The sequence below is a fragment of the Gymnoscopelus braueri genome (assembly GCF_963280865.1).
Source record: "Gymnoscopelus braueri genome assembly, chromosome: 7".
In the NCBI taxonomy this organism is placed as follows: domain Eukaryota; kingdom Metazoa; phylum Chordata; class Actinopteri; order Myctophiformes; family Myctophidae; genus Gymnoscopelus; species Gymnoscopelus braueri.
The window spans coordinates 27,627,703-27,652,923 of NC_137608.1; the positions used below are offsets into that span (position 1 = coordinate 27,627,703).

The 25,221-nt window shown below is 42.6% G+C and overlaps 2 protein-coding genes across 8 annotated transcripts; one reads left to right on the plus strand and one right to left on the minus strand.

Annotated features, from left to right (window-relative positions):
* Positions 1–198: 198 nt before the first annotated feature.
* Positions 199–15,570, plus strand: LOC308089492 (mothers against decapentaplegic homolog 4-like). 6 transcript variants are annotated; one of them, XM_080434253.1, is made up of 11 exons: positions 199–413; positions 2,399–2,434; positions 2,530–2,797; positions 3,220–3,394; positions 9,176–9,448; positions 9,751–9,858; positions 9,961–10,011; positions 10,459–10,642; positions 11,191–11,359; positions 11,601–11,739; positions 12,308–15,570. In XM_080434253.1, the coding sequence occupies exons 3-11, from the start codon at positions 2,558–2,560 to the stop codon at positions 12,517–12,519; spliced, it is 1,551 nt and encodes a 516-aa protein (XP_080290379.1). In that variant the 5' UTR covers positions 199–413; positions 2,399–2,434; positions 2,530–2,557; the 3' UTR covers positions 12,520–15,570. The 6 variants fall into 6 exon arrangements, with proteins under 6 accessions (XP_080290379.1, XP_080290378.1, XP_080290380.1 ...); XM_080434252.1 differs by lacking the exon at positions 199–413 and adding an exon at positions 1,955–2,197; XM_080434254.1 differs by lacking the exon at positions 199–413 and adding an exon at positions 1,955–2,193.
* A 786-nt stretch (positions 15,571–16,356) lies between these two features.
* LOC308088175 (RNA-binding protein MEX3B-like) lies at positions 16,357–24,611 on the minus strand. Of its 2 annotated transcripts, none has more exons than XM_080432560.1 (5): positions 23,809–24,611; positions 22,553–22,800; positions 22,306–22,351; positions 20,575–21,302; positions 16,357–19,050 (listed from the first exon to the last, which is right to left on the minus strand). In XM_080432560.1, the coding sequence occupies exons 1-5, from the start codon at positions 24,464–24,466 to the stop codon at positions 18,949–18,951; spliced, it is 1,782 nt and encodes a 593-aa protein (XP_080288686.1). In that variant the 5' UTR covers positions 24,467–24,611; the 3' UTR covers positions 16,357–18,948. The 2 variants fall into 2 exon arrangements, with proteins under 2 accessions (XP_080288686.1, XP_080288685.1); XM_080432559.1 differs by having other exon boundaries at positions 16,357–20,349.
* Between the last annotated feature and the right edge of the window lie 610 nt (positions 24,612–25,221).

The following is a 25,221-nucleotide window of genomic DNA, read 5'->3' on the forward strand; positions in this document are numbered from 1 at the left end:
AAGAATGGTTCAGAAGCTGTGTTCACGTTCACACTTCCATTGGAACGAATAGACTCCAACCTGCTTCCGGTCTCCTAAAAAGGCGTCCGCCTACTTCACCAAAAAAGTAAACCGGAGATGGCATGTCTTGCTATTTTGGTCTTGGGTACGGCGTTACGTTACTTGGAACGGGGGGGAGGGGGGTAGTGTGTTGTTGACACGAAATCCGTGATTTGATTTCCAATGGTCCTGTGTATGTGTGTAGTGTGGACATGTCGGCAGTACGCGCGCTGCTCTGAGGATGTAAGTCAAAACTATAGCTATACATCTACGCGAGCAGGGGATGGATGGGTCGGTTCGCTCGTTGTTCCGTTGGCCGTTTAAAGGGTTCCTTAAGTGGATATAAATCCAAGACGAGAGGCAACGTCTGCACGGTAACTTCCACTCTCCTCGCTTCACCAGGCTTTTCCACCAGGGTTTCTAATTTGAGAATCAACCAGTGTGATCCGGTCTAGAGCCCGCCTACTGTATCGGGTCATTTTCACGCACACACATGCAAGAAACGTTTCCGTATCCGGCATAGACCCAGACCGGATCAGCAAATACAAAGCACCTTGATCCCCTGCTGCTGCTAAAAAGCTACTAGCTGCCGCTAACAGTGTTGCCATGTCGGCTTATTATAAGCGACTTTGGGCTTTGTTTTCTGTGAAGTCGCTTGTAAAAATTGGTGGTTGCGGTTTTTTTGGGCTTGTTACCTAATTTTCAAGTCAAGGAGCCCCATTAATATCTATTTGTCTGCAGACCCCCATCTGAAAACATTATAAGCCAGTTGGGTTTTTTTTCTGTGAAAATAGCCAAAGTATGTGTTTAAAGCAGTGGTTTTCAACCTTTTTCATGCGAAGGACCCCTAATTTGATATACATTTGGCAGCGGCCCCCCATTTGAAAATGTTTTGTGCCAGGGACCGCCAGAAGCAAAGATGTCAGTTAATTTTCGCTTAAAAATATATATATATTCAAAGATATGCACACTTTTTCAAGGTTTTTCAATTTCGGTGCCACGCTATGAGCTTGTATATCTGCTATTTTTGAATAGCCAAAGCTAAGCGGTTAAAATGATTGTGACGCTATGTTAACTAATTTCGCTGGGGACCCCCTGGTACTCCCTCAAGGACCACTGGTTGGAAAGTTGGAAGGGCTCGCTTCTTTTGCGCTTGTTTTTACATAAGACTAGGTTCCTTGTCTCTCTCGCGAAACCTGTCAACACTGGCTGCTAAACACTCATTTACACTTCGTCGTCGGGCAGTGTCGCTCCGTCAAAAATGACGTATTTTCAGTGTTGTTGTTTTTTTAAGTGTTGCGTCACCGCGAGGCACTACTTTTTTTTGCCCTAGTTGGAGTTACAGACACATAAGGGTCCATTTGGTTCCTAACTATCTATCATTTAGCTGGGGACCCCCTGGAACTCCTTCAAGGACCCCTGGGGGTCCCCGGACCCCACTTTGAGAACTACTGATTTAGCGTCACAATTAGTTCTAGACTTCTAGTTACATTTTATAAGCAATCTGTCTGTCTGTCTCTCATCTGACGAGACCATGACAACCATGTTAATTTAGCTCGCAGTCAGTGTTGCCATGTCTGCTTACTATAAGCGACTTTTGGGCTTGTTTCCTAAATGTTGATTAAACCAGTGCCAGTGGTTCTCAAACATTTTCATGTCAAGGACCCCCAAATTAATATGTATTTGTTTGCAGACCCCCTACTGAAAATATTAAATATTCCAAATGTTTCACATTTTCTTCAAGATGTATCTACAAGCTCACTGTGAGTTGTAGATTGTCTATTTTCCAATAGCCATATAGGCTTAAAATGCTCAGGTGGCCTATTTAGTCGCTTCTTTTGAGCTTGTTTTCATAGACTTGGTTGCTTATTTCTCTCTAAAAATCTGGCAACACAGCTCTCAGCCTTAGCGTAGCTAGCTCGTTAGCAGAGTTGGTTAATACCACCACCCGCCAACAATAACAACAGTGCTAATTATAATAACTTCTTATTCATTGTATATTAACACAATGACTTGTAAGTCGTGTTAGTTTTAGTTTTGTCCCCGAGATAATGGCAGCACACTGAAATAGTCTCTAAATAGCTCAAACTTGGAACATTTGAGTGTCCAGTCCACCTTGTGGTGCAGTGTTGTTGTTTAGCTACAGTGGAGCTGGTAGGTGAGCAGGCAGAGATCATTGATCAAGACAAAAGTATACAAAAAAATGATACAAAATACAAATACAAAACGAACCAAATGGACCCTTGCTGTACACACGCACGAGTTAAAATAATTCCACGTCCCATACAGTTAATAGCAGCTTGACTTGCAAGTAAGTAACTTTCTTGGACCTAACCTTTTCTGTTATCCTCTTTTTCAGATCCACAAATACTGTATTTGACTCTGAACCTGACAGGTTTGTGTACATAAAGCAGCCAAAACTTATTACATTAATTGACCACCTTTAGCTGTGCTTCATGTCTAAACTCCTTCTGATATTGTGCTTCACAGTGTAAACAACTCGCCTATATTATTCAATATGTCTATCACCAACACGCCCACAAGCAATGATGCCTGCTTGAGCATTGTGCACAGTTTGATGTGTCACAGACAGGGTGGTGAGAGTGAGACCTTTGCTAAGCGGGCAATTGAGAGCTTGGTGAAAAAGCTGAAGGAGAAGAAGGACGAGTTGGACTCTCTCATCACGGCGATCACCACCAACGGAGCCCATCCTAGCAAGTGTGTCACAATCCAGAGAACACTGGATGGAAGACTGCAGGTTGGAGCAATTAGTTGTCTCTGTATGCAGTTACCATAATGAGCACAGGGTTGCTATAGTCATGGAAAATGTGGAAAAGTTAAGGTATCAGATTGGCTGTTCTGGGCCTGGAAATTGTTACATAAAATTATTCTTGTTCTTCACCTTGGACATTGGAATTAAATAACCAAAAAACTAATATTTGAAGATGGAACCTTTCATGTAGTAGTTGTAGAAACTGTAATATATTATATTCTGTTTGTTTGATTGAGCATCTCTGGGAAATTGTCTATTATACTGCTATTCAGTATAAAGTAGGCTACAAGTTCAAACTCAACCATGAAAATAGCAGATTCATTTCTTCTATGACCATGGTTCTTGTCTTGGTGTGGAATTCCTCGTCTCACTTATTTCTTGTCTTACTGAATTCCTGTTGTTCCCAGGTGGCTGGACGTAAAGGTTTCCCCCATGTAATCTATGCCAGGTTGTGGAGGTGGCCAGATCTACATAAGAATGAGCTGAAGCATGTCAAATACTGCCAGTTTGCCTTTGACCTTAAGTGTGACAGTGTATGTGTCAACCCCTATCACTATGAGAGAGTGGTGTCTCCTGGTATAGGTGAGAAATAATGCCTTTTTTCTTTGGCCAATTGATGTTTAGGGATATAAGTCACTGTGTCAACCCCACACGACAAGTCCAATTTTATAGAGCTTGAGATTTACTCATAGTTCAGTCAGACAACTCTTAGATTGGATTAGAATATATATTTATTAGCAATATATATTTAGCAAGCTTGAGCATGGTATAGAAACAAGAGGAAGCATAGTTTGGCGTCAGGCCTCTGAATCCATTCATTCCATGTAAGGATAACATTTTAATGAATGTTACATGCCAATTAGCATTTACAGGGAATGAATTAAACCCCCAAGGGGATCTAGAAACAGAGCCTACAGGTGGATGCCGGGGAGGCGGGTGGGATGACTTTCATGGGCAGCAGCAGAGGGAGCAAGCAAGGGCAGCAGATCCGGCAGGATCTCGGCAGCAGAGCAGCAGCAGCAGCAGCGTCGCACGTCAGAGCAGCAGAAGAGCGCAACCAGACTGGATAGGTAGGCAGAGCATTACTTATAACTCACCGACCAGGAGAAGAGTGCATGTGACTTAGTCACCTGATCGGTTAGCCCAATCCCTTGAGTTGCCTGGCCTGAACTAGCTCCGTAAACTGCGCCTCATTTCAGTCAGACAACTCTTAGATTGGATTAGAATATATATTTATTAGCAATATATATTTAGCAAGCTTGAGCATGGTATAGAAACAAGAGGAAGCATAGTTTGGCGTCAGGCCTCTGAATCCATTCATTCCATGTAAGGATAACATTTTAATGAATGTTACATGCCAATTAGCATTTACAGGGAATGAATTAAACCCCCAAAACAGCAAGAACCCCCAAAACGGCTTGAGAGCACAGGGCCTGACGCCGGACCAACCATCTGTGAGAATGGTGGAGCTCCATGACTTGTTTCTTACTAACATGATAGTGTTCCTCACGTTTCATTTTTAAATTTAACTAAACAAATGCAGCATGCATCCATGTGTTCAGCGAGCCTGATGAATCCAGGTACCCGCTGCTCCCTGAATTCAGGAGTCCTAGACGGTATCCTAATATGGCGTCCACGCTGTGCCGCACCAACTCGGATTCGAAGAGGACATTCTATATTTATTTCTTTTTCAAAGAAATCTGCTATATATATATATATATACACATATATATATAATGAGTCATCCTATGATGAATGATAACTATTGTTTATCATCCATAATAAATAAAGTGTACTGACTATGTGTGTAAAGACGTGCTATCTTTACTTAACATCTGAATCAGTACTATATATATATATAATATATTAGCCTGACTATAGTCATAAATAGCCCAACATTTTTAAAACCCAACATATTAAATAGCCCAACATTTTTAAACCCAACATATTAAATAGCCCAACATTTTAACGCCATGAAGTCACCAATAACTAAATCCCCAGCAATCCACCCGAGTTGTAATTAAAGCGAGCAGCATTTATTGAATTAGCGATAGAACAGCGAGAGCGCTCATACTCATGAGCTTTTAGCCTGCAGAATGTCATCCTTATTAACCAATATCTACGTTATCTACGTAAGCTCCTGAGGACCCTCGCCCCATAGATTTAAGAGAAGCAGAAGCAAGCAGCGCTGCAGGTGTAGCTACACCAATACGGAGGATGGAGAAAGCCTGCAGCTTGAGCAGATCTCTCGCAGCTTTGCAGTGAACCAGTTCAAGTTTAGGCCTACAGATGGAGAGACAAACACAATGTTATTGCAATTCTGGATTAGCCCGGCCATCCTATGACCAATTTAACCCATTTTGGGTTCATGTTGCCATTTACCGTATAGCAACATGCATTTTATATATATTATATATATTTTAAACTAAGTTTGCAGAATTTAGTCAGATTTAGAAGGCGATTTTTGAATCGGCCATGGTCTAAATGGGTTAAGCGCCATGTGGCAGCATGTTAGCAATTAGCATCATAGCAGTTGATGCAGAAATAATTTGGTATACAAGCTTAAATTATAGCTTGCAGAGCTTGACGCAGATTATTAGACATGTGAATAATGTTAGCTAACGCCGATATCCCTCTCCATCCATAGCCTAATAGATTTAGCACGAAATGCCATCTGTTGCAAGTCTGGATCGGCCCAACAGAGCCAGACGCCAGAGGGTTGGCAGAATTGATTTAGCAGAGTTTAGCAGCGAGGCTAGGCAGCTCAGTAGATGATGCAGCATAGGTGCCGAGAAGACCTTGAGAAGCCCACATCTCAAGTGCTCTCATGCTGCCTTGAGAGCCTTGTGCTGGCCCGCACAGTAGATGATGCAGCATAGTGCTGAGAACACTGAGAAGCCCACATCTCGAACAGCTCTCTCACGCTGCCTTGAGAGCTCACAGTGCCGCCAAGAGCGTAGGTAGCTCAACCTGGAATCTAGAACCAGAAGCAGAATTATTCTTGCAATTACCATGATAAGCCACCCTGGACGAGATGACGCCGTTATAGACAGCTGGGACAGGAATTTACTTTCTGAAGCCACTCACATAGCCACGGTGAATCGTGCGTGCTTCACTGTGGATGAGTGGGGACGCATGCTGCACGTCAATGCACGAGTGTGGCCTCAATCCTGACACAGTCAGTCGCACACCGCAAGCTGCTGGTTGCGCTGCAACACTCGTCACCAGTGATGAACACACCTTGATGTGGTGCTAAATATGCCGTGAGCATCCCACTCTGGCGAATACAGCAGCGCCTCTTATACGTGGACAAATACTTCCAGTCACCCAGCTTTTGATAAGCATGAGACAAGCAAAGAGCCCATCAACATAGTGTAACTATTGATAACAGGAGCAGCCAGGATCGGAGTCCCTCTTTTATCCGTCCTGCGAGATATGTCGCGGCAAAATATATATATATATATATATATATTTTTTTTTTTTTTTATTTAATTGATGCGCACCAGCCAACCTGGACAAATGACTGATATCTTGACTCTACTGAAGCCCCACTATCTATCCTGTTGCAATAACTTAACTTCTGTAATCTTGATGCTCATGACAACATCCACATGAGAAGCAAACATGCTGAATTAGCTTTTGCTACGAACAATCCAAGCTTCCGCGTCGGAAGCACCATGCTATGCTAGCCTGTGCTACAAACAATCCGGAGCTATCCACGTAGCAAGGCATGCTGAGATAGCTTGTGCTAACAATTCGGCCTCCACGTAGGCAAAACATGCTGTGCTAGCCTGTGCTACACCACTCTAATCTTCCACATAGAAGCAAACATGCTGAGCTAGCCTGTGCTACAAACAATGTAAAGCTTCCACATAAGCAAACATGCTGTGCTAACCTGTGCTACGACAATCTAAAGCTTCCACAAGAAGCAAACGTACTGTGTTAGCCTGTGCTACAACGTCTCTACCATCTCTTATCCAAATGTATGCAGCAAAATGAGAATCCCTTTAGCTCATCCTGATCCTTAACAAGTGTAATTTAGCAATACAAGAGCATAAGCAACGGTAGAATGCAACCAATAACGTCTAATCTGCACTGCAAGTTCATTTGTTTATTTCATCGTAATATGAAACGCCTACTTTACCTCCACCACATATTAGAGCAATTGAACTGCTACATGAATTGACAACGTCTGGTGCCATTTCCTACTCTGCAAATAGATGCCAGACATATCTACAGGAGAGATAAACTATAGCCACCATCGCACATGGAGATAAATCATCCCTACCACTACTATCCGCCCATAACTAAAATTAACGCGATATAATGCCAGTCTGCACAACTACAGACTGCTTTAAGCATAGAATGATCTATGCACATCCTTACAACATACTCGCAGCCTTCTGATAAAGATACTGCTAAATGATGATTGGAATCCGAACGGACCCGTAACCTATGATATTTAATACCAACTAGACTTGCACATTTATTAATCCTACGCTGTGATACTTAATATTATTGCTGTTTAACTCATAGTGCAAGTCACAAGCAAGTTCATAACGTATAACTCATATTGCAAGTCACAAGCAAGTTCATAACGTATAATAATTGTATCAATATAATGCTTTAGTTGCTGTGGCTTACTGAGATTACTTAACATCTTATGCCATCCAGCCTGATTGAATTTATTTTACCACGCAGACTACATAAAATAATAAATATAGCTTATGCAGCGATCGGCACGTGAATAAAATCTCTCTGCCTGTATCATAACCACTGATCTGACGCCGGAGGCTTGAGCAGAGACTACAATTCCCAGGTTACACCAGAAAAGTCAACCAATCATAGAGTCAGACAGCATGACTACGGAACCAAACTTATCCCTTTATCCCATAACGTAATAGTTCATCCGTTCCAGCCCTACGCCAAAACAGAACCTCCTATAGATAACTGCTAAATCGATTTCAATAAATTCTAGCAGCATAAACAACTACTTCTTGAACGCTACTCACAAGTTAGCTTCCGGTGGACGATCTCTTCAGAATAAGAGTACCATCTAAAGCCACTGAACTAACCATGATACATTAAACTATAAATTAAGCAAGATGCAGCCAACTGAGCATATCCGTGTTTTAACCAGTACATAAAGATATTAATCTGAACATTAGAGCCAGAACAAGCAAAGCAAATCACAAAGTGAAGCCATGCCCTCTCTCTACCAAGCAGTACTTACCAGCCATATCAGCGCGCACAGATCGGTGACGTCATCTCTTGAGAGAGAAGTAAACAACCAGGTCTAGAAACCCAATCTTGAGATAAAGTGAACTACTTTGAACAAATACACGCTAAACTGGGGACCATAACAGAACCCCGAGCCCATCGTTGCTTACGATAAGAAACATAGCAACTTAAGCAACACTGTTGGTGAATTACCGTCAACCCAGTGCCATAGAGAGAGTTCTGACACTAGCGTCGACTCCCATTGTAAGAATGGAATGCGGAAGTGCTCCGTCTAACTCAATGAGGCAGTCCCATTGTTTGGAACTATAGCCCGGAATGCGGAAGTGCTCCGTCTAACTCAATGTTTGGAACTATAGCCTAAGGAGCCAGTTTTGCGGCGGAATCAAGCGTGTCGTTACTCTATTTCTACACTCTAGTTGACCATACTGATATCGATCAATGACGAACGCTACTGCTTTTGAGCTGAGCGTTTAGCAAGAGATTTAGCCATAATTTAATTTAGTTTTTTACTTAAGTAAAGAAAGTAATACCACGATTAGGACCAGCAGTAGCACGCCGCTGAGTAGCTATGATTACAACCATCAACCAAGAACACCGACGCCGTATGACCACCTACATGAACAATATGAGACTATTCATGGGCAGCAGCAGAGGGAGCAAGCAAGGGCAGCAGATCCGGCAGGATCTCGGCAGCAGAGCAGCAGCAGCAGCAGCGTCGCACGTCAGAGCAGCAGAAGAGCGCAACCAGACTGGATAGGTAGGCAGAGCATTACTTATAACTCACCGACCAGGAGAAGAGTGCATGTGACTTAGTCACCTGATCGGTTAGCCCAATCCCTTGAGTTGCCTGGCCTGAACTAGCTCCGTAAACTGCGCCTCATTTCTATGGCTCTGTGAGGACAGGCATAGTTAGGACATTTTTTGTTTTTATTTGCTGGAAAACTGGTTGCAAATGTATAACATCACACATTAATAGTTATCCATCTTGTAACACCTCATTTTATATTGAAGTATCCAAACCATACACTAGGTCGATAGAAGCGGGTGGTCAGGGATTGAGATGAATAATTTGAACTGCAAGGTTAGATGGTGTTAGCGCTTCGCACTATTCATGTATTTTAGTTACCTTTATGTCCTCAGATTTGTCAGGGCTGACACTGACCAGTTCTGGCCCCAGCACGGGGCTGATGGTTAAGGACGAGTATGATTTTGACGGACAGCCTAGCCTGCCCTCCATCGAGGGAGGCCATTCCCTCCAGACCATCCAGCATCCCCCCTCCGGCAGCCGCGCTGCCCCCTCGGAGCCATTCGGCATCCCCACCCTGCTCCCACCCTCTGAGGCCTCTACGTCTGGCTCCACATCATCCTTCCCTGCCATTGCTGCTGGATCAGGAAGTAAGATGAATGTTGAAATATCCCAGCAGCACATGCTTGTCCATTTTTGTTTACGTTGACTTTGTGAACAGCAGTGGTGTGTGTTTCTGCATGGCTGTCTGTTGTTTGTTGTTATTTCCAGGGGAGAGGATGTATTGTAAAAAGGTTTCTCAACGTGTGTTTCTGTCTGTGTGCATGTGTGTCCTTCTGCATTTGTAGTTGCACTGCATTGCACTGTTACATTGGTCTGCCCTGTTATTACAGGGTGTGAAATAAGATTATAGTTGATATCAATCTCTCCTCTGTCGCTTTGTTTTCCCCAGATGCCAGCTCCACCTGGTCAAGAAACAGCAACTTCACCCCAAACTTGCCCCACCACACCAATGGCCATCTACAGCACCACCCTCCTATGCCACATCCCGGACACTACTGTAAGTACTCAAATGCACTCGCATACGTGCACACACTACGTTTTTCTTTGTAATGCTTCACACAACAAACACTTCGATCTTGGTAACTGTTATCTCTTTTAGGGCCGGTGCACAATGAACTGGTGTTCCAGCCTCCCATATCCAATCACCCAGGTGAGAACAGACACACAACCTGTTTTGTATGGAAAACACTTCAGGCCACGGAAATTTGGGCCCTTTTTTTCAGCAGTTAAAATCAACAGTATTGTGTTCTCATCAGTTTGTTCCTTTACACATGATTATTGTCTTAGGTTCTACCCCACATTCCTACTAAAGGCAATATCGACAATGTGTTGCCTATAGGAGTTTTCCATTGATTACACATGCTGGATTTTCATGTAGCATTCTGTAAAGCTCTTCAGGGAGGCGTAGAGAGCAAGCAGATTCCCAATTTAAAAATTTTCCTTGATTATTGACTTGGATAGAGTTGTCACATCAGGGCGCAAAGCAACCCTTAACTTCTAAGGAAGGATTCTGCTTTTTCTTCTACTATCTGGATCAAACCTTGATTTTAGTTATTACTGCATGTGTATTATTGACATGTTGTTCCTTTTGTTACAGCCCCTGACTACTGGTGCTCCATCGCCTATTTTGAGATGGACGTTCAGGTCGGCGAGACATTTAAGGTGCCCTCCACCTGTCCCGTTGTGACTGTGGATGGTTACGTTGATCCTTCAGGGGGAGACCGGTTCTGTCTGGGCCAGCTCAGTAACGTCCACCGGACCGAGGCCATCGAGAGAGCCAGGTAGGTGGCTCAGTCTAAGTACGGGGTCCCACTGATATAGGGTTTGTTTGGCTTTTTATGTTTTCAGCCCATCTTTTAAGCAAAATGACACGGATGCCAGATGCAAGGCCTTTTTGGCTCCCATATAGCTCTGGCAGATCATTCAGTTACAGTTTAACAAAACAACTTTGCTATATCATTGAATCATATTCATTCACATTCATATAATTGGTGGTGATGAAATGCCATTATTAGTATGTAAAGCTAAAAATAAGTTGCTTCTATTACTGACCGCCAGGAGGAAAGCATGTCTCATTTGCTGAAATTTTACACTGTTAAATCAAGTTATGGGGCAGATCATAAGATCACAATGCTAAAGAAAACCCTACGGCAAATACTAGTTAATCCACACAATTCATAATAGTGATTTGAAGTCTACATCATACAGTGAGTTAATCTTTATATGTTTTTTTTAGGAGACCTCTTACATTGATACTGTTCATTCTGTTCAATATCGTCAATTTATCTCCTTTCCTTTCTACTCCCCACCATGTCCATTTCTCTCTCAGGCTCCATATTGGTAAAGGGGTTCAGTTGGAGTGTAAGGGTGAGGGAGATGTGTGGGTGCGTTGCCTCAGTGACCATGCAGTGTTTGTTCAGAGTTACTACCTGGATAGAGAGGCGGGCCGCGCCCCGGGAGATGCTGTTCATAAAATCTACCCCAGCGCTTACATCAAGGTAAGGATATTTCTCTGAATATTCTCTGGGTGCTGATCTTAAATACACACTTGTTACAAAGGACAATAATACTTAATATGTGGGTTCTGACTGAGTCGTCACATGTCTCATTTGTGTGTTATAATAATACTACATTGGTACAAGTGGCAAATAAATAATTCTGTCTGGCAGGCAGGTGGGAAATGGGGAATCCAATGCCTGTGGATTGGTGCTCTTAAAGTGTTGTATTTTTTCCTCCTAGGTGTTTGACCTACGCCAGTGTCACAGACAGATGCAGCAGCAGGCTGCCACGGCTCAGGCAGCGGCAGCAGCTCAGGCGGCCGCTGTGGCAGGGAACATACCTGGACCTGGATCAGTTGGAGGGATTGCTCCAGCTATCAGTAAGACAAAAGACAAACTGGAAATACATTTGCAGTAGCTGATCCCAGATCACACTCTGGGTTAACGCCTGCTGTCAGGCACACAGAAGCAGAATGCCATCCAGGCCATGATTACATCAATTTAGACAGAAATAAGCAAATTTATATCAGTGGGCATAAACAAAGAAATGCCTTCTCAGGGGACATTCGTAACACATTGTAGAAAGGTGTGAATTGATGTATCATTTGGACCAGCCCATGAATAACTTCTCGGATAGATTCCTTGCCTATACCATTTACACATCTGTCATTTTAGATTTTTGCGTTGGCTATTCAAAAATAGCAGATATACAAGCTCGAGCTACGAGCTTGTACATCTGCTATTTTTTTTACATTTTTGAAAAATCTTGAAAGTGTGAGAACTACTGATTTTAGAAGGCATTTGTAGAATCGGCCTCAGGCCTTAATGGGATAACACTGACAACTTTGCTGTGCACATATACTTTCAAGTTCAAATAGTAGGGAAGATATCACATTTGGAGTCAGCAGCATGGGGTGTGAATATATAACTGCCTTTCTCTCCACCCAGGTCTGTCAAAGGCTGCAGGTATTGGGGTAGACGATCTGCGGAGGCTGTGTATTCTCAGGATGAGCTTCGTCAAGGGCTGGGGGCCTGATTACCCCCGCCAGAGCATCAAAGAGACACCGTGCTGGATTGAGATCCACCTGCACAGAGCACTCCAGTTACTGGATGAGGTTCTGCACACGATGCCTATAGCTGACTCCCATTCTCTGGACTGAGGTTGTCCTGGCATCATCCCCCGATCGGACCAGAAATTGCGATGGCTTAGGAATGGCGTCCCTAAAGGAATCGGTTTGGGTGGATGGGAAAGGCTTCCAAAGCAGTGCTCGTCACTCTGCAACACCAGTGCTGTCCCTGTTGAATTTGTTTTGGCGGGGTTGGTGGTGACCCCTTACGCTTGCCTTTTAAATGGCCAGTGTCACACGAACACCGGCCAAAGCCATATATCTTAACTAAAAGATACTTTTAGTTTTTGATAGATGGCTGTGATGTTTGATGACTGGAATAGAGAATCACAGAGTTGGACAAGGATATTACTGAATCTGATCGAAAGTTGCAGGACAAAATCCACCATGCCATTAGCTGACCTGACACGTCTGCATTTAAATAATGAACAATCAGGTCCAACATGGACTACACGGCACCCCTGGATTCAACTATCATTGACTACTGAAAATTGTTTTATAGATCTAAGAATGACCCTGACCTACAGTCAGTAGGACATTACTGACAATCCTGAATAACTGGACGAGGTTGTACTATCATTGCAGAGCCTACAAAGCCACAACCAATAATACCATAGCCACCAGGTTATCCCACAGCCCTACACATGCTGAATGCCATGATTCACACAATGCCTACAACTGACCTTCTGCTATTCATCAGGAACATGTCTACCATAGGTTATGGACTATATGCATCAGGGGTTCTTTGCATTTGGACCCATAAATAATGGTGACAGTCACTTGACAAATCCTACTAGTATTTTCTTTTTTATTAGACAGGGTCACAGAAATGTTAAGGATCTCAGCTCTACACTTTGGACTAGAAGTGTATTATAGAGCCCAAGAGTTTCTGCATTACACAGGATTCTAAATGCAATACTGTTATTTTATCATATAGCCTGTTTATGATATTAGGTCGTTTCTTTGCATTGCAATGCTCACTCATTTTGCCTCAAGTGCTCTGCTGGTTGATTTTTATGACCCTTTTAATAATAAATCTTAAACCGAAAACTACATTACTGGTACATTTTCAACAGTGGTCACATCCCATTAGTTACTTTCAGTGTTGTGATCTCAGTTTTGGAAAATGTACCAATGCCACTGATAAGTCTTTCATCAACTCTTCACCACAAACACTAGTATGCAATGAGCTGTAACAAAGTGGAAAAGAGGTGAAGCAGCCGAGTTCTGAATTTTGTCATTCAATCACTATACTGAAACAGGTTATGTCAACTTGAATTGGCGCAGAGAAACATTAATCATAGAAAGCCTTGTATGAACACATTTGAACCAGCATGCATAGGGAGCTGCTGAGCTTGATATTTGTTCGGTGGAAATGTTTGATAATTCTTTGAACATTAAAGGAATCATTTTAAATTGACATTAAAACAATCTGAACATTAAAGGAATCATTTTAAATTGACATTAAAACAATCTGAAGGAAAGTATGAGCATACTCCACAGTACACCAGTTGCGACTCATTGTACTTAATGACTCAGTGTCTAGCCCTGTGCCACTTGATCCAGGAATTGGTCCCTTATGTAGGTAGTCTTGAAGATGATTTCCCAACAAGTGTTCCCTTGGTTTTTATTTTTGTTTGTTACTTAATGAAAGCATTAAGTAAAAGTATTTTATTTTCAGCACTTTATTTTGTTTTTCTTCTTGCTTTTAATACTATATTTTGTGGCTGCATTGTCCTGTGATGAATGAGTGGATAAGCCTGTTAGGTTTTATGTATAATCGGGGCTACATTGTGATGAGATATATAGAAGACACGCAACACTAAGACACCTTCGAAAAGGTAAACTTTTGCCCTCACAATATAGGCATTTACACATTTACATAGTTTTTCCCCCCTCTTGTAATTTTCGAGTTGCCTTTTGAGCTTTTTTTTCCTTCTCCATGTAAATAACTTTGCTTTATGAAATGCATGTTGATGATTGCATGAATGAGTAGACGTATTGGGAAACGAATACCTCCCACCATACATACAGTACAAATTAGTTAAGTATATTGGTCCAGCATGTTGTCAGAGATTCCCTCGTCAGAATTCTAAATCAATGACTCAAAGCGCATTATTCCTCGATGCAGAAAACGTGTTTGGGTTATTTGAGCTTTTCATACTGTATCTGTAAATGATGGCCCTCCCTTTTCAACCTATTTGGGTCCCTAAAGTCTTGCCATCTGGGAAGTCTTAATTTGGGAAGTCAAAGACTTGTCGATCAGCCAGGAATGCCCTGTTGCTGTTCTAGACTCTAGAACGTGGTGAGATCAAATTATTAGTTTTAAATTACAAGGAAATTCAATCCCCAACTGTCCCTGCATGATGGGACACGTATAACTTACTTTATCATCACTTCATTACATAAGTTTGTTTACGTTTTTTTTTAAATCAATATATAAAGCCTTCATTAATGACAAGCATATGAAACTAGTTATTTGTTTTTCTTTCATAAATTAGTTTGTTGATCCCTATAGAAAATGACTAATTGTTATGTATGAAAAACTAGCATTGCAGTTTACAGCCGAAGTGTTACTGGGAAGGAATGTTTGAATTTAGACATTTGGACCTTGCTTTGTTACTTGAGATTGCCTACTCCCCAAGGAATGAATTAAGGTGATGTTTTTTGTTTTGTTTTTATTAAACTGGATTATTTTTGACTGTCATGAGGGGTCCCACCCCCTCACCCCACCTACTGACATTGTGCTTTTGGACAGCATTGTTAAAAAGCTGTTTGCTCTACATAAGTAATTCAAGAATTGGACTTTGTATACATTCATTTACCAGTGTAATTATGCCTTAGCTTGAATGGCAAAAATGACTTTTTATCACAGATGGTTTTCTGAATAACTGTTGCTGTTTAATTTGAGAAAATTATCTTCTGCACTCTAAGGTCAAACGTTTTTGTATTACTTGCAGTATGGAGTTAGTATAGGAACCTTTAGACACGCAGCCAGGATGGACTGATGGTGACTACTTAACAGATTACAGAGATACATTTTACCTGCATTTCTTATGTGAGAATCTATTAAAATGGCCTGACATTCTAGAGCTCGTTCTGTGTTCATGCTTTACAGCACATACTTTGTGTTCATTATATGGTTATAGGTAGGAACTGGTAACAAAATCTGAACTTGGGAGCTGCTGTAGCCTGGATTGTCTTTAAGATAATTACGTTGAAATTTCAGACGGAGATATCTAGTTGATGTGTTGTGCGCTGTTTTGAATGCATCACAGGGAAAAAGATGAGCTTACACACTGTGGCTCCCTTCTATGACTTTATTGTGGCAGCCACCAGAAAGTGATGTTTCGATCACACTGCTCTTCTTCAGACATGAAGAATGCATCACACCCATATACGTAGTTGTTGGAAACAACAAAGTAGTGTGTGGGCAAGTCATACAATGGTCCCGCAATGATGGTACATATACTACAGGCAGATCCTATTTGTCTCCCAGAGAGATCTTTAGGACTGACTATCAACACTGTTACTTGCAAGTGGTCAGATTTGTGTATCCAGACATCGCCAACAATAGCAGATCTACAAGCTCACAACGCGTCACGAGACTTGCGAGCTAGTTTATCGGCCATTTCTGGCAATAAAGTATAAATCAGGATTTAGTTTGAGTGTCCTGACTAAGACAGCTTTAGAAATCAGATCTGAATTGCATTTCACACCACCTAAAAATTGCCAAAAATTTGATTTGGGCTGACGTCTGAACATAGCCTTGTGGACAGGAGAAGTCTACAGTGTACACAGACAGTGTTGTACACAGAGGCACCAACCATTTCACTTCTTAAATAATAGACATGACTGCTGAGATGGCTTTAAATGAAACGGTCTTTATTAAGTAACTTTAATATCAGAAAAATAAAACTCTTAAATTCTCTTTACAGCAAATATATAATATCAGTGCTTTGGCCGCAATAACTTAAAAGGCCGTTACCATAAAATATAGTCTGCTTTTAAATTCCCGACTGAATTTGTAGAATTTATATGCCATAAGACTTCCCCCTACATATACATAACAAAAGTGTAGTAAAATTAGCAAATACTTTAAACTGTTGTTACAGCTTAATATATGTATATATTTATATATAGATATTTAAGATCTATTTTACAGTATACCATTCTAAAGCCTGATTTATACTTCGTTGTGTGCCAGTAACACACACCGGAAATAGAAGATCTACAAGCTCAACGTGTCATGCTGTGAAGCGTTGAGACCTTGTAGATTGGCCATTTTCAGTGCACAACTCACGCATACAACCAAGTCTACATCAGGCTTTAATTTGGTGGCGTACAGACATAACAGGCAGCTTAGATCCTTGGCCTCTTTACAAACAGTTGCAGTGTAACGTTTTACATTGGCGGTACATTATGTAGACATGCTCATGTTGCACATTCCATTTCCACTATGGTTAAACGGCAGCTAAATCACTTATCAATACTATTATCGTCAATACTGTAAACTACTAACTAGACTACAAGCAAATAGCACTGACACCCTCCTGCAACGCAGCGCTTCTTGGGTTTCCACCTCAACGCTCACTTGATAAAAGTAAGAAATAAAAAAAATCTTATTTGTAAACATTTTAATATATATATATATTTATAGTCGTATATATGAAATGTAACAAAATAAAAAATAAAGTTCTGTATATATTTATCAGTCATTAACAGTAATAATATAATCCATACACAAAAATGTCAATAGAGATCCATCTCAAGAAACTGAGGGCCTACAGTGTATTGCATTCCCTCTTGAGAGAGAAAGAGAGACCAACCCTTCTGAGAGCTATGCCTCCCAAATAAAAAGGACGGATAGATGGTTGAAACGTAGGGGGAAAGGCAACCAGGTCCAACACTTTAAATTATTTTACAAGTATTTGAGCCTGGCTGTTCAAAGAAGCATGTGTGTGTGTGTGTGTGTTGTGTGTAGGAGGTGGCGCAATGGTTGATCGCAATTAAACTGAATCATTCAAAGAAACAGAAATGCAATTGAAACAATGAGTAAATAGAGCTAAGGAATTACATTACTCCCAAATACTATTTCCACCCCAACTATGGCTGAAACGCTAGAGAGACTGTTATCCGATATCCACACTAGCATCATGCCGCATAGTAAAGCAATAGTATTGGCCTTAAGTAGTGTGTACATAGTTCAAGATTATCTAATTCCATTCACTTCCCCTTTAAAATGTTCACCCCTATAAAACAAAGTCTATAGACGTTGGTGTTTAAAGCTAGAGTTTGAGATGATTTCCACTATACTGTACCTTTCTTTCCATTTTCAGTCGAGAGTGAACAAACATTTTGTAGAAAAAAATAAAAAAATAAAAATGCATCTTGATCAGTCGGTAGTGATCCACTGATCAAGCTATGGGGAGGCTTGTGCTTGATCGGGCACAAAACATTACAAAACAAGCTGAACACACATGAAGGCAACTCAAGTGAGGAGTATAGCTATGCAAGTGTGTACCAATTAAAGGAGCCCGTCCCATCATAGCATTAGCACAGCCTAACAGAACGTGGTGTTATGGCCTATTTCAGGTTTTTCACATCATGTAGGAAGCAATGGGCAGCTTTCATTTGCACCATTGTGGCCCACCTGAATAACACAGAATGCTTACCAGGAGATACACAACATAGTTTCAACAAATTGGTAAGAGGCAAGAGCAGTGACATTCAGGCAAAGTGAGGATGCTACTGGTATAGATAAAATGTCAGTTGCCTAATCTATGGGACTGTGATCCAAATTACCTCAGTGGCACTGACAATGCAAATAATATAAAAGGGTGGAAACATAACACCTCTTTGACAATATGGGATGTTGTCAAAGGGGTGGTAAAGACCTAGCTGGCAGATGACGACACTGCTTGGTTTACTTAAATATGGATGTGACTGGGACAAACAAAAACACATGCATGTGAAAAAGCAAAGGAAACGGGAATAACCAGTAGTGATGTGCAGGAGTGTTGAGTAATGAAAATAAACTAAAAGTTACATCTCTCAGTGCAATACGTAAAAGTTGTCTGGAAAAATGGAAGGGGGGGGGGGGGGAGAGCAACAAATTAAGTAAAAAATAAAAATCTTAAATAACACCAAAAGAGGAAATTCACATGCCTGTAATAAGCTCTTTGATCCATCGTAATTAAAGCAATGGACGAAAGAGAATCTTAGTGCCAGAATGTGTTTAAGAAACTAGAGTTTCTTAAACTAAGCTGAACACATTAAGACAAGTCCCCTGTCAGTGTGAGTTCTTTTGAGCATAGGTATGGTTTGGAGCGCTAGTGTTGTCCAGTAAATTACAGGCTTTCCAAAAAGGCCACAGGTTTGCTATAATAAGACATAGTAACATATGTGTGTCCACTGAACCAGTTTTTGTTTGGATTACTCAGAATGGAATTAGGCACAAGTTTACTGTAAACAGATTATTTTTAAGAAGCAACGGAAAGCAACATGGCGGTAGAGAAGTGGTGCAGCATCTTGGTACTGGGAGGAGTTAACCACTTCCTGGTTCTGTTGTTGGAAGTCAAAAGAAAGAGGAATCAATGACGCAATGGGAATTTTCTTTTGGAGTGCAACCAATGTGCAGTAGCAGGATTTAGCCACTTAGTTTGAAAAGCCTCAGTGTGTTTACAAGCATGCCCAACATCGCACTATTAATCAACATACCAAAGAGATCCATTTTTGAATTGTAAACATCATGCTTACAAAAGCACAGATAAAACTTCTCAAACACAAATAGGAAATCTTGGATAAGACAAGTGTATGCGTTGGTATCTGCTTTCCATGGAGGATCATTTGTTGCAGCAAAAATCAGCTACTATCTGGAATACTGTTATGTGTGCTTGTAATCCCCCCTACATTAAGCACTATCTATGAGAGGCAATGGGGCAGGACCAGAATTTCACATTTGAAAAGAAAGAAAAAGACTAGCAGCAAAAAAAATAAAAAAGTAAATAAAACAAAAACAGTTGAGATATTGAGAGAAAAACATCATAACTGTGCCTGGCCAACTTAAATCTTGATCCAAACGCCAGCTGAACAGTCAAAGGATAAAAATCCATACTTGATCAAAAATAATGAGCAGACAGGAAAAATAAATATCCTACCCCACACAATGCTACCAGAGGGTCACTGACCCTCCATTGATCAATCACCAATAGGAAGAAGACTTCACAATTGCGGAGACGTGCGCAGATGGGCTTCACACCGCACCCGCGAACGTACAGAACTTTGAACTTGAACAAAATATAGGGTGAAGATGCACGTAGATGCTGATAATGGGGTCACTTTTGCGATTTCCCCTACTAATAATGTTTTACGTTATGGAAGGAAGTAGTGGGGATGCTGAACCCTCGTCAGACGTTACGGGCATCTTCAGAACAGGTGTTTGGGTTAAAATCATATGTTACGGAGCTGTATAGCCTGTGTGACTGGAGAGAGGCACACAGGGCACACAGCCTCTGATCCCTGGCATATATGTGTGGCACACTCCATGCAGAAGAGGTTGTGCCCACAGGGAACCAAGGCAGCAATCACCTGACTCTCCATACAGTGGATGCAGATCTCCTGTCCTTTCCCCAACGATCCAAGCCCGGGCCGGTAGGGATGGGATGATTCAGGTGGGGAGGAGGAAGAGGCAGTGCTTTCACTGGAAGAAGAGAAGGCAGGGCCGTAGGCTGAGAAAGTGTGGGAGTCTAGGGCCCCGCCTGAGCAGAGAGGCCCCCGTTGAACACGCTGGGCCTGGGGGTGCTCGAGAGCTTCCGTCCCAGGGAAGGTGGGTGAGAGCCGTGGGGTCCCTGGCTGACTGGTCTGGAGAATGTGACGGAATGGGCGTCATTCATTGGACTCTTTTTTTTTTGTTTTTAAACACACTACATAGAACTGCAGCAAGATGAAAACCTTGTATCTCCGATAAAGTCTACATTTGAAGACCATAAGAAAAAAGAAATAGTATTTCTGTTCTCATATGTCATGCATTTTCAAGGCGCTGGAAAGGCCTTATATTAAACATTAACATTAGATCAATGCACAAACCTGGGCTGGGCGGGCATCAAAGGCCTGGATGCCCTGTCGATCCACAAAGGGACTCCAGACCACATGAGGCTGAGGGACTGAGTGTGAGCCCGGGGCAGTGGAGATGGTCAAGGTGTCAAATCCAGAGGAGGACCCTCCCCCTCCCAGACCAACCAGCTCCTCAGATCCTAGGGGGAGAATGTTGTCACCGAACCAGAAACTTGCACCACTGCCATTCTGTCCATTACTGTTGTTGTTGTTGGCGTTGGCATTGAACGGACAGGTCGGACTGAAATCCGCCATCCGGTTCCCATTCCCGCTGCCGTAGAATGAGTCGGCTGAACTGGACCCGCTGCCGAGGGAGCTGGAGCTGTCATTGCGGTAGGTGGAAGACATTCGAACGCTACCATTGATATTGCTGTTGATTCGCTGAGTACCAGTGACGTTCAGTGGCACTACGCTGCCGCCGGTTGATGGCGCACTCGCCTGAAGCCACGCCCCGTCTGCATGTGCCGCAGAGCTTTCAAAGCTGACATCCTTCCCGTTGAAATGAAAGTCGTTGTCATCTGTACCAGGAACCTCTATGCCACCACAGGTGCCTGTGCGGAGAGCGATGTGTGCCTCAATTTCCTCCCTTGCCCGGTCGACATTCTCTGGCATGCCCGTGACCTCAAACACTGGCTCCTTGTCACGGCTCGGCGTAACGATGTATGTGTGTGTCTGCTGCTGGATGCGTTTGATGGTTGCACCTGAGAGAGATAACCAGGACCATAGTTATTTAACAGTGCTGAGCAATCAATGGCTGGGTCCACACGGCCAAAATAAAAAGGAGACATCCTAGCCAGGGTATCTGCAGGTATCAGCACTTTAAATTGAAGACTTTTCAATACCACTGTGAGTGAAAATCTAAGTTCTACATCAACACGAGTCATTGCTAAATGTCAGTTGCAATCCATATCAAGGTTGCCAACTTTCAGGAATTGGTTGGAAGGGAATATGGCTGCAAAGATATTGTATGAAAACATATGTAAATAACCAGGTAATTTGTACTATCCAAGATTAAGGCTGTTCTGCTTGTATTACCCACTTAGGCCTGAGGCCAATTCTACAAATGCCTTCAAAATCCTAACAGTTTTCTGAAAAACTTATATGGCTAGAGATATATAGAGAGAGATTTTATATATATATATACAATCGAAAATGAGACAAATGCTTTCCTGGTTTTAATGGGTTAACAGTAAATACATAGCAAGCCCAAGCTGTTCATCATCATTTAAAGTATAACTGATGATCGACACATTTCAACACAGTGTTGATTTGAGATATACATCTGTCATCTGATTTATCTGTCATCTGATTTTTACAATGGTACTGTCCAAATGGAGGGGTGGCAATTATCTTTTCTTAGCTGTCTTCTCAGAATTAATACCTCATTCCCATCACTTGACCCCTGTTTGCTTTTGAATATATTCATAATTTTCCTCTTATGTATGTACGGTAGCTCTTGAATCAGCTGCCTTCACCATCTGTCTCCCCCAAGTCTCCTTCCTTCCCTCTCTCATCTCATCCTTTGCTGTCTATAACTGTGGCTGTCCATACGGTTACAATCTGGGAATACTTAAGAAAATCTTTGCAAACACAAATACTGCACAACTACACATCAATGAGTGCTGCTGCTTTTTCCATAAACACAATTTACGACAGGGATTTTAAGAATTGGTCAAGTTAATTGATTAATCAATTAGAACCTACCTTTTGGACCGACAACCAGTCCCACAACACGATATGGCACCCGTACCTGTAAAGAGTGAATTGTGTGGGAACAAGTTAACACGTGGATAAAATATCGAGTAGATATTCCCATTACACAAAATGTAATGATAATACACCAACACTTCCATACTAATGGTATTAGTCAGTCCAGATCCAAATACTAGCCACAATGTTTATATGTAATTATGTACGTATATGCTAATAACTTAATATCATGTCTGCTGACCTGGATCGTTGTCTGACCAGGGAGAGTCGGTGCTCCTGGAAGTCCTGGTGCCCCCACAGAAGACAGAGGGCCAACCTTGTTTCTAGAGGCTCTGATGAGGGAGAAGTGCTCGGCCGCAGATAAGATTTCTCTTTTGGCCATGGACACATCTTCCTTGCGACCCGTTACAACGAAGACGGGCTGTTCTCCCCGTACAGGCGTCTTGATGTAGGTATTGGTCTTGGCTCGCAGGGCCTTGATCTTACAGCCTGAGATGAGCCAAGAGGGGGAGGAAGGGGTAAGAGAATTAACTCTGTTCATTAATCACAGAGTGGATATGTTAATTGTAGGTAGAGATGGGCATGACAGTTGGGTATATCTAACACCTAACAAAGTATCCATTTGTATTGTATAGCATTCTTCTCATTCACATTATTGTTAGCAGAAACAGTCGAGTATACACCCCCCCCCTCTCACACACACACAGTTAGAGAAAAATGGTGGAGGACAGTGTCTGTACATCTCCACAACAAACAAATTCCCCATGACATCTCCAATTGTACAATGCATTGGTACTCAGCTATCTTCAAATTACATTAAAAATATATTTATTTCAGCTGTGACTGTGAGTCCAACAAATCACTACCAGAGCGATTTCCTGTTGTTGTCAACAATATGTGTGTGTGTGTGTGTGTGTGTGTGTGTGTGTGTGTGTGTGTGTGTGTGTGTGTGCTACTACCCTCCCCCACTGGTCCAAATCCCGACTAAATAATAACACCATTCTCCCAAAGTGCCAAACCGTATCATCACGGAATGCAAAGTTTAGGAAAAAGACGAGAAAGACCTTGGATTTAGAAACGACAGATACAGCTTGAAAAGAGGACTTTGTCGTTGGTCATGCAGACTATGATGACAAAGAGCTAACTATAGCCTGTATGGCTGATGTGGCAATGCAATGGTGACCAACATATCTATTCATGTTCTGAAACAAAGCAGACCATGCACATATAATGACTACTTTCACTGTCAACCAGGGGAAGACAAATGTTACTTGACGGGATCAAACTTGAGATGTTTGTTACCGTGAAAACAACTTATGCAAAACTTTTTTTTTTGTGAGGATTGGCGCTGATGACCCACTTTTAGAAAACACTGCCAACGTAATTTATACAAGAGCTGATCTACAAGCCCACAACGCCGACGAGACGCCTTGCGAGGTTGTAGATCCGTTTCTTTTATGAACGTGAAATGATCAATCAAAGCTTGAATAAACTCACCCTGTCTACCCACGATCTCCGCGACGTGTTCGGAGCTCGGCACGGCCACGCACTCCGTGGTGTTGACGCTCTTCCGCCGCATCAGCAGCGACTGCTGCTGCTCCGCCTCGTCGTAGCCCGGGTCTCCGTACACCGAGCCCGGGGCCGGCAGCACCATCATCCCGCCGTGAGGCGACTGCTGCAGGGCGGTGATCACATCATCCAGGTGGTCGTCGGTGGTGGCGGTGTTGTTGTTGTTGTACAGCAGAATGGTCTCGGGTGCTGGTGGCTCCAGGGCCTGGTGGAGGTGGTGGTGGTGGTGAGCTAGCAGCGTGCTAACTGCACCGTTGTTCCCATTGTTGGAGGAGGAAGAGTCCCCGACTTGTGGATCTTCTTCCTCCGGGGGGTTTTGTTCTTCCGAGGGCGGCCGGTGGTGGTGGTGGTGGTGGTGGTGCAGAGACAGCGGCTTCAGGTCCAGGACTGTCCCCAGAAGACTGTAGTGGGAGCCGGGAGGAGGGAGCGGTTGATGCTGCTGGTGGTGCTGGTGGTGGTGGTGGTGATGGTCTGGTTGTTCTTCCAGGCCTAAGACACCGGTGAACCCACCACCATGCACGGCTAGCGGCGGCGGGACCTCCGACTCCCCCTCGTCGGCCTCCAACAGAGACGTGCTGCTAGGCATGGTGGATAATAAAACGTCCCCAACGGGTCTGTCCCCTGTTTAGAACGCCGCTGGCAAGCTCAATGCGAATCGATTTAAATGCGAATCTCAAGTTTATTTCGCCAATAAAGCGCCCGCCGCCTCCTGTTGCAAATGTGAGGGCTGTGTTGTGTGTCTCCCTCCCTCTTTTGTCTACGGCACTCAGTCTCGTGGTGTTGATTTTCGCGTCAGACATCGTGTTCACGACCGTCACCAAGACTCACAGACCGCGCATGTTATCTTAAAAGGACCCCCAAAATGATATGTATATGGCCGCGGACCCCCATCTCAAAATATGTTGTTCCAGGGGACCCCCAGAAGCAAAGATTTGAGTTACAAATGTCGGCTTTAAAATATATACATAATATATTCCATTATTTGCACAATTTTTCACGATTTTTCAAAAAAATGCAGATCTACAAACAACAAGCTCATAGCGTGGCACTCGGTGCCGCACTATGAGCTTGTATATCTGCTATTTTTGAATAGCCAAAGTATAAAAGGTTAAAATTATCGTGATGCTATATTAACATATTTTGCTGGGGACCCCCTGGAACCCCCCCAAGGACCCCACTTTGAGAACCAATGTTATAGATCAGCGTTTCTCCACCTTTTCAGGCCGTGACCCCCCAATAATAATTAGATTTGAACTGGGGACACTTGGAATTGTAGGAGTTGAGGCATTACATTTTGTTGGACTCTGGGTTCCACAGATACATATTGTGAAAATAGCAGAT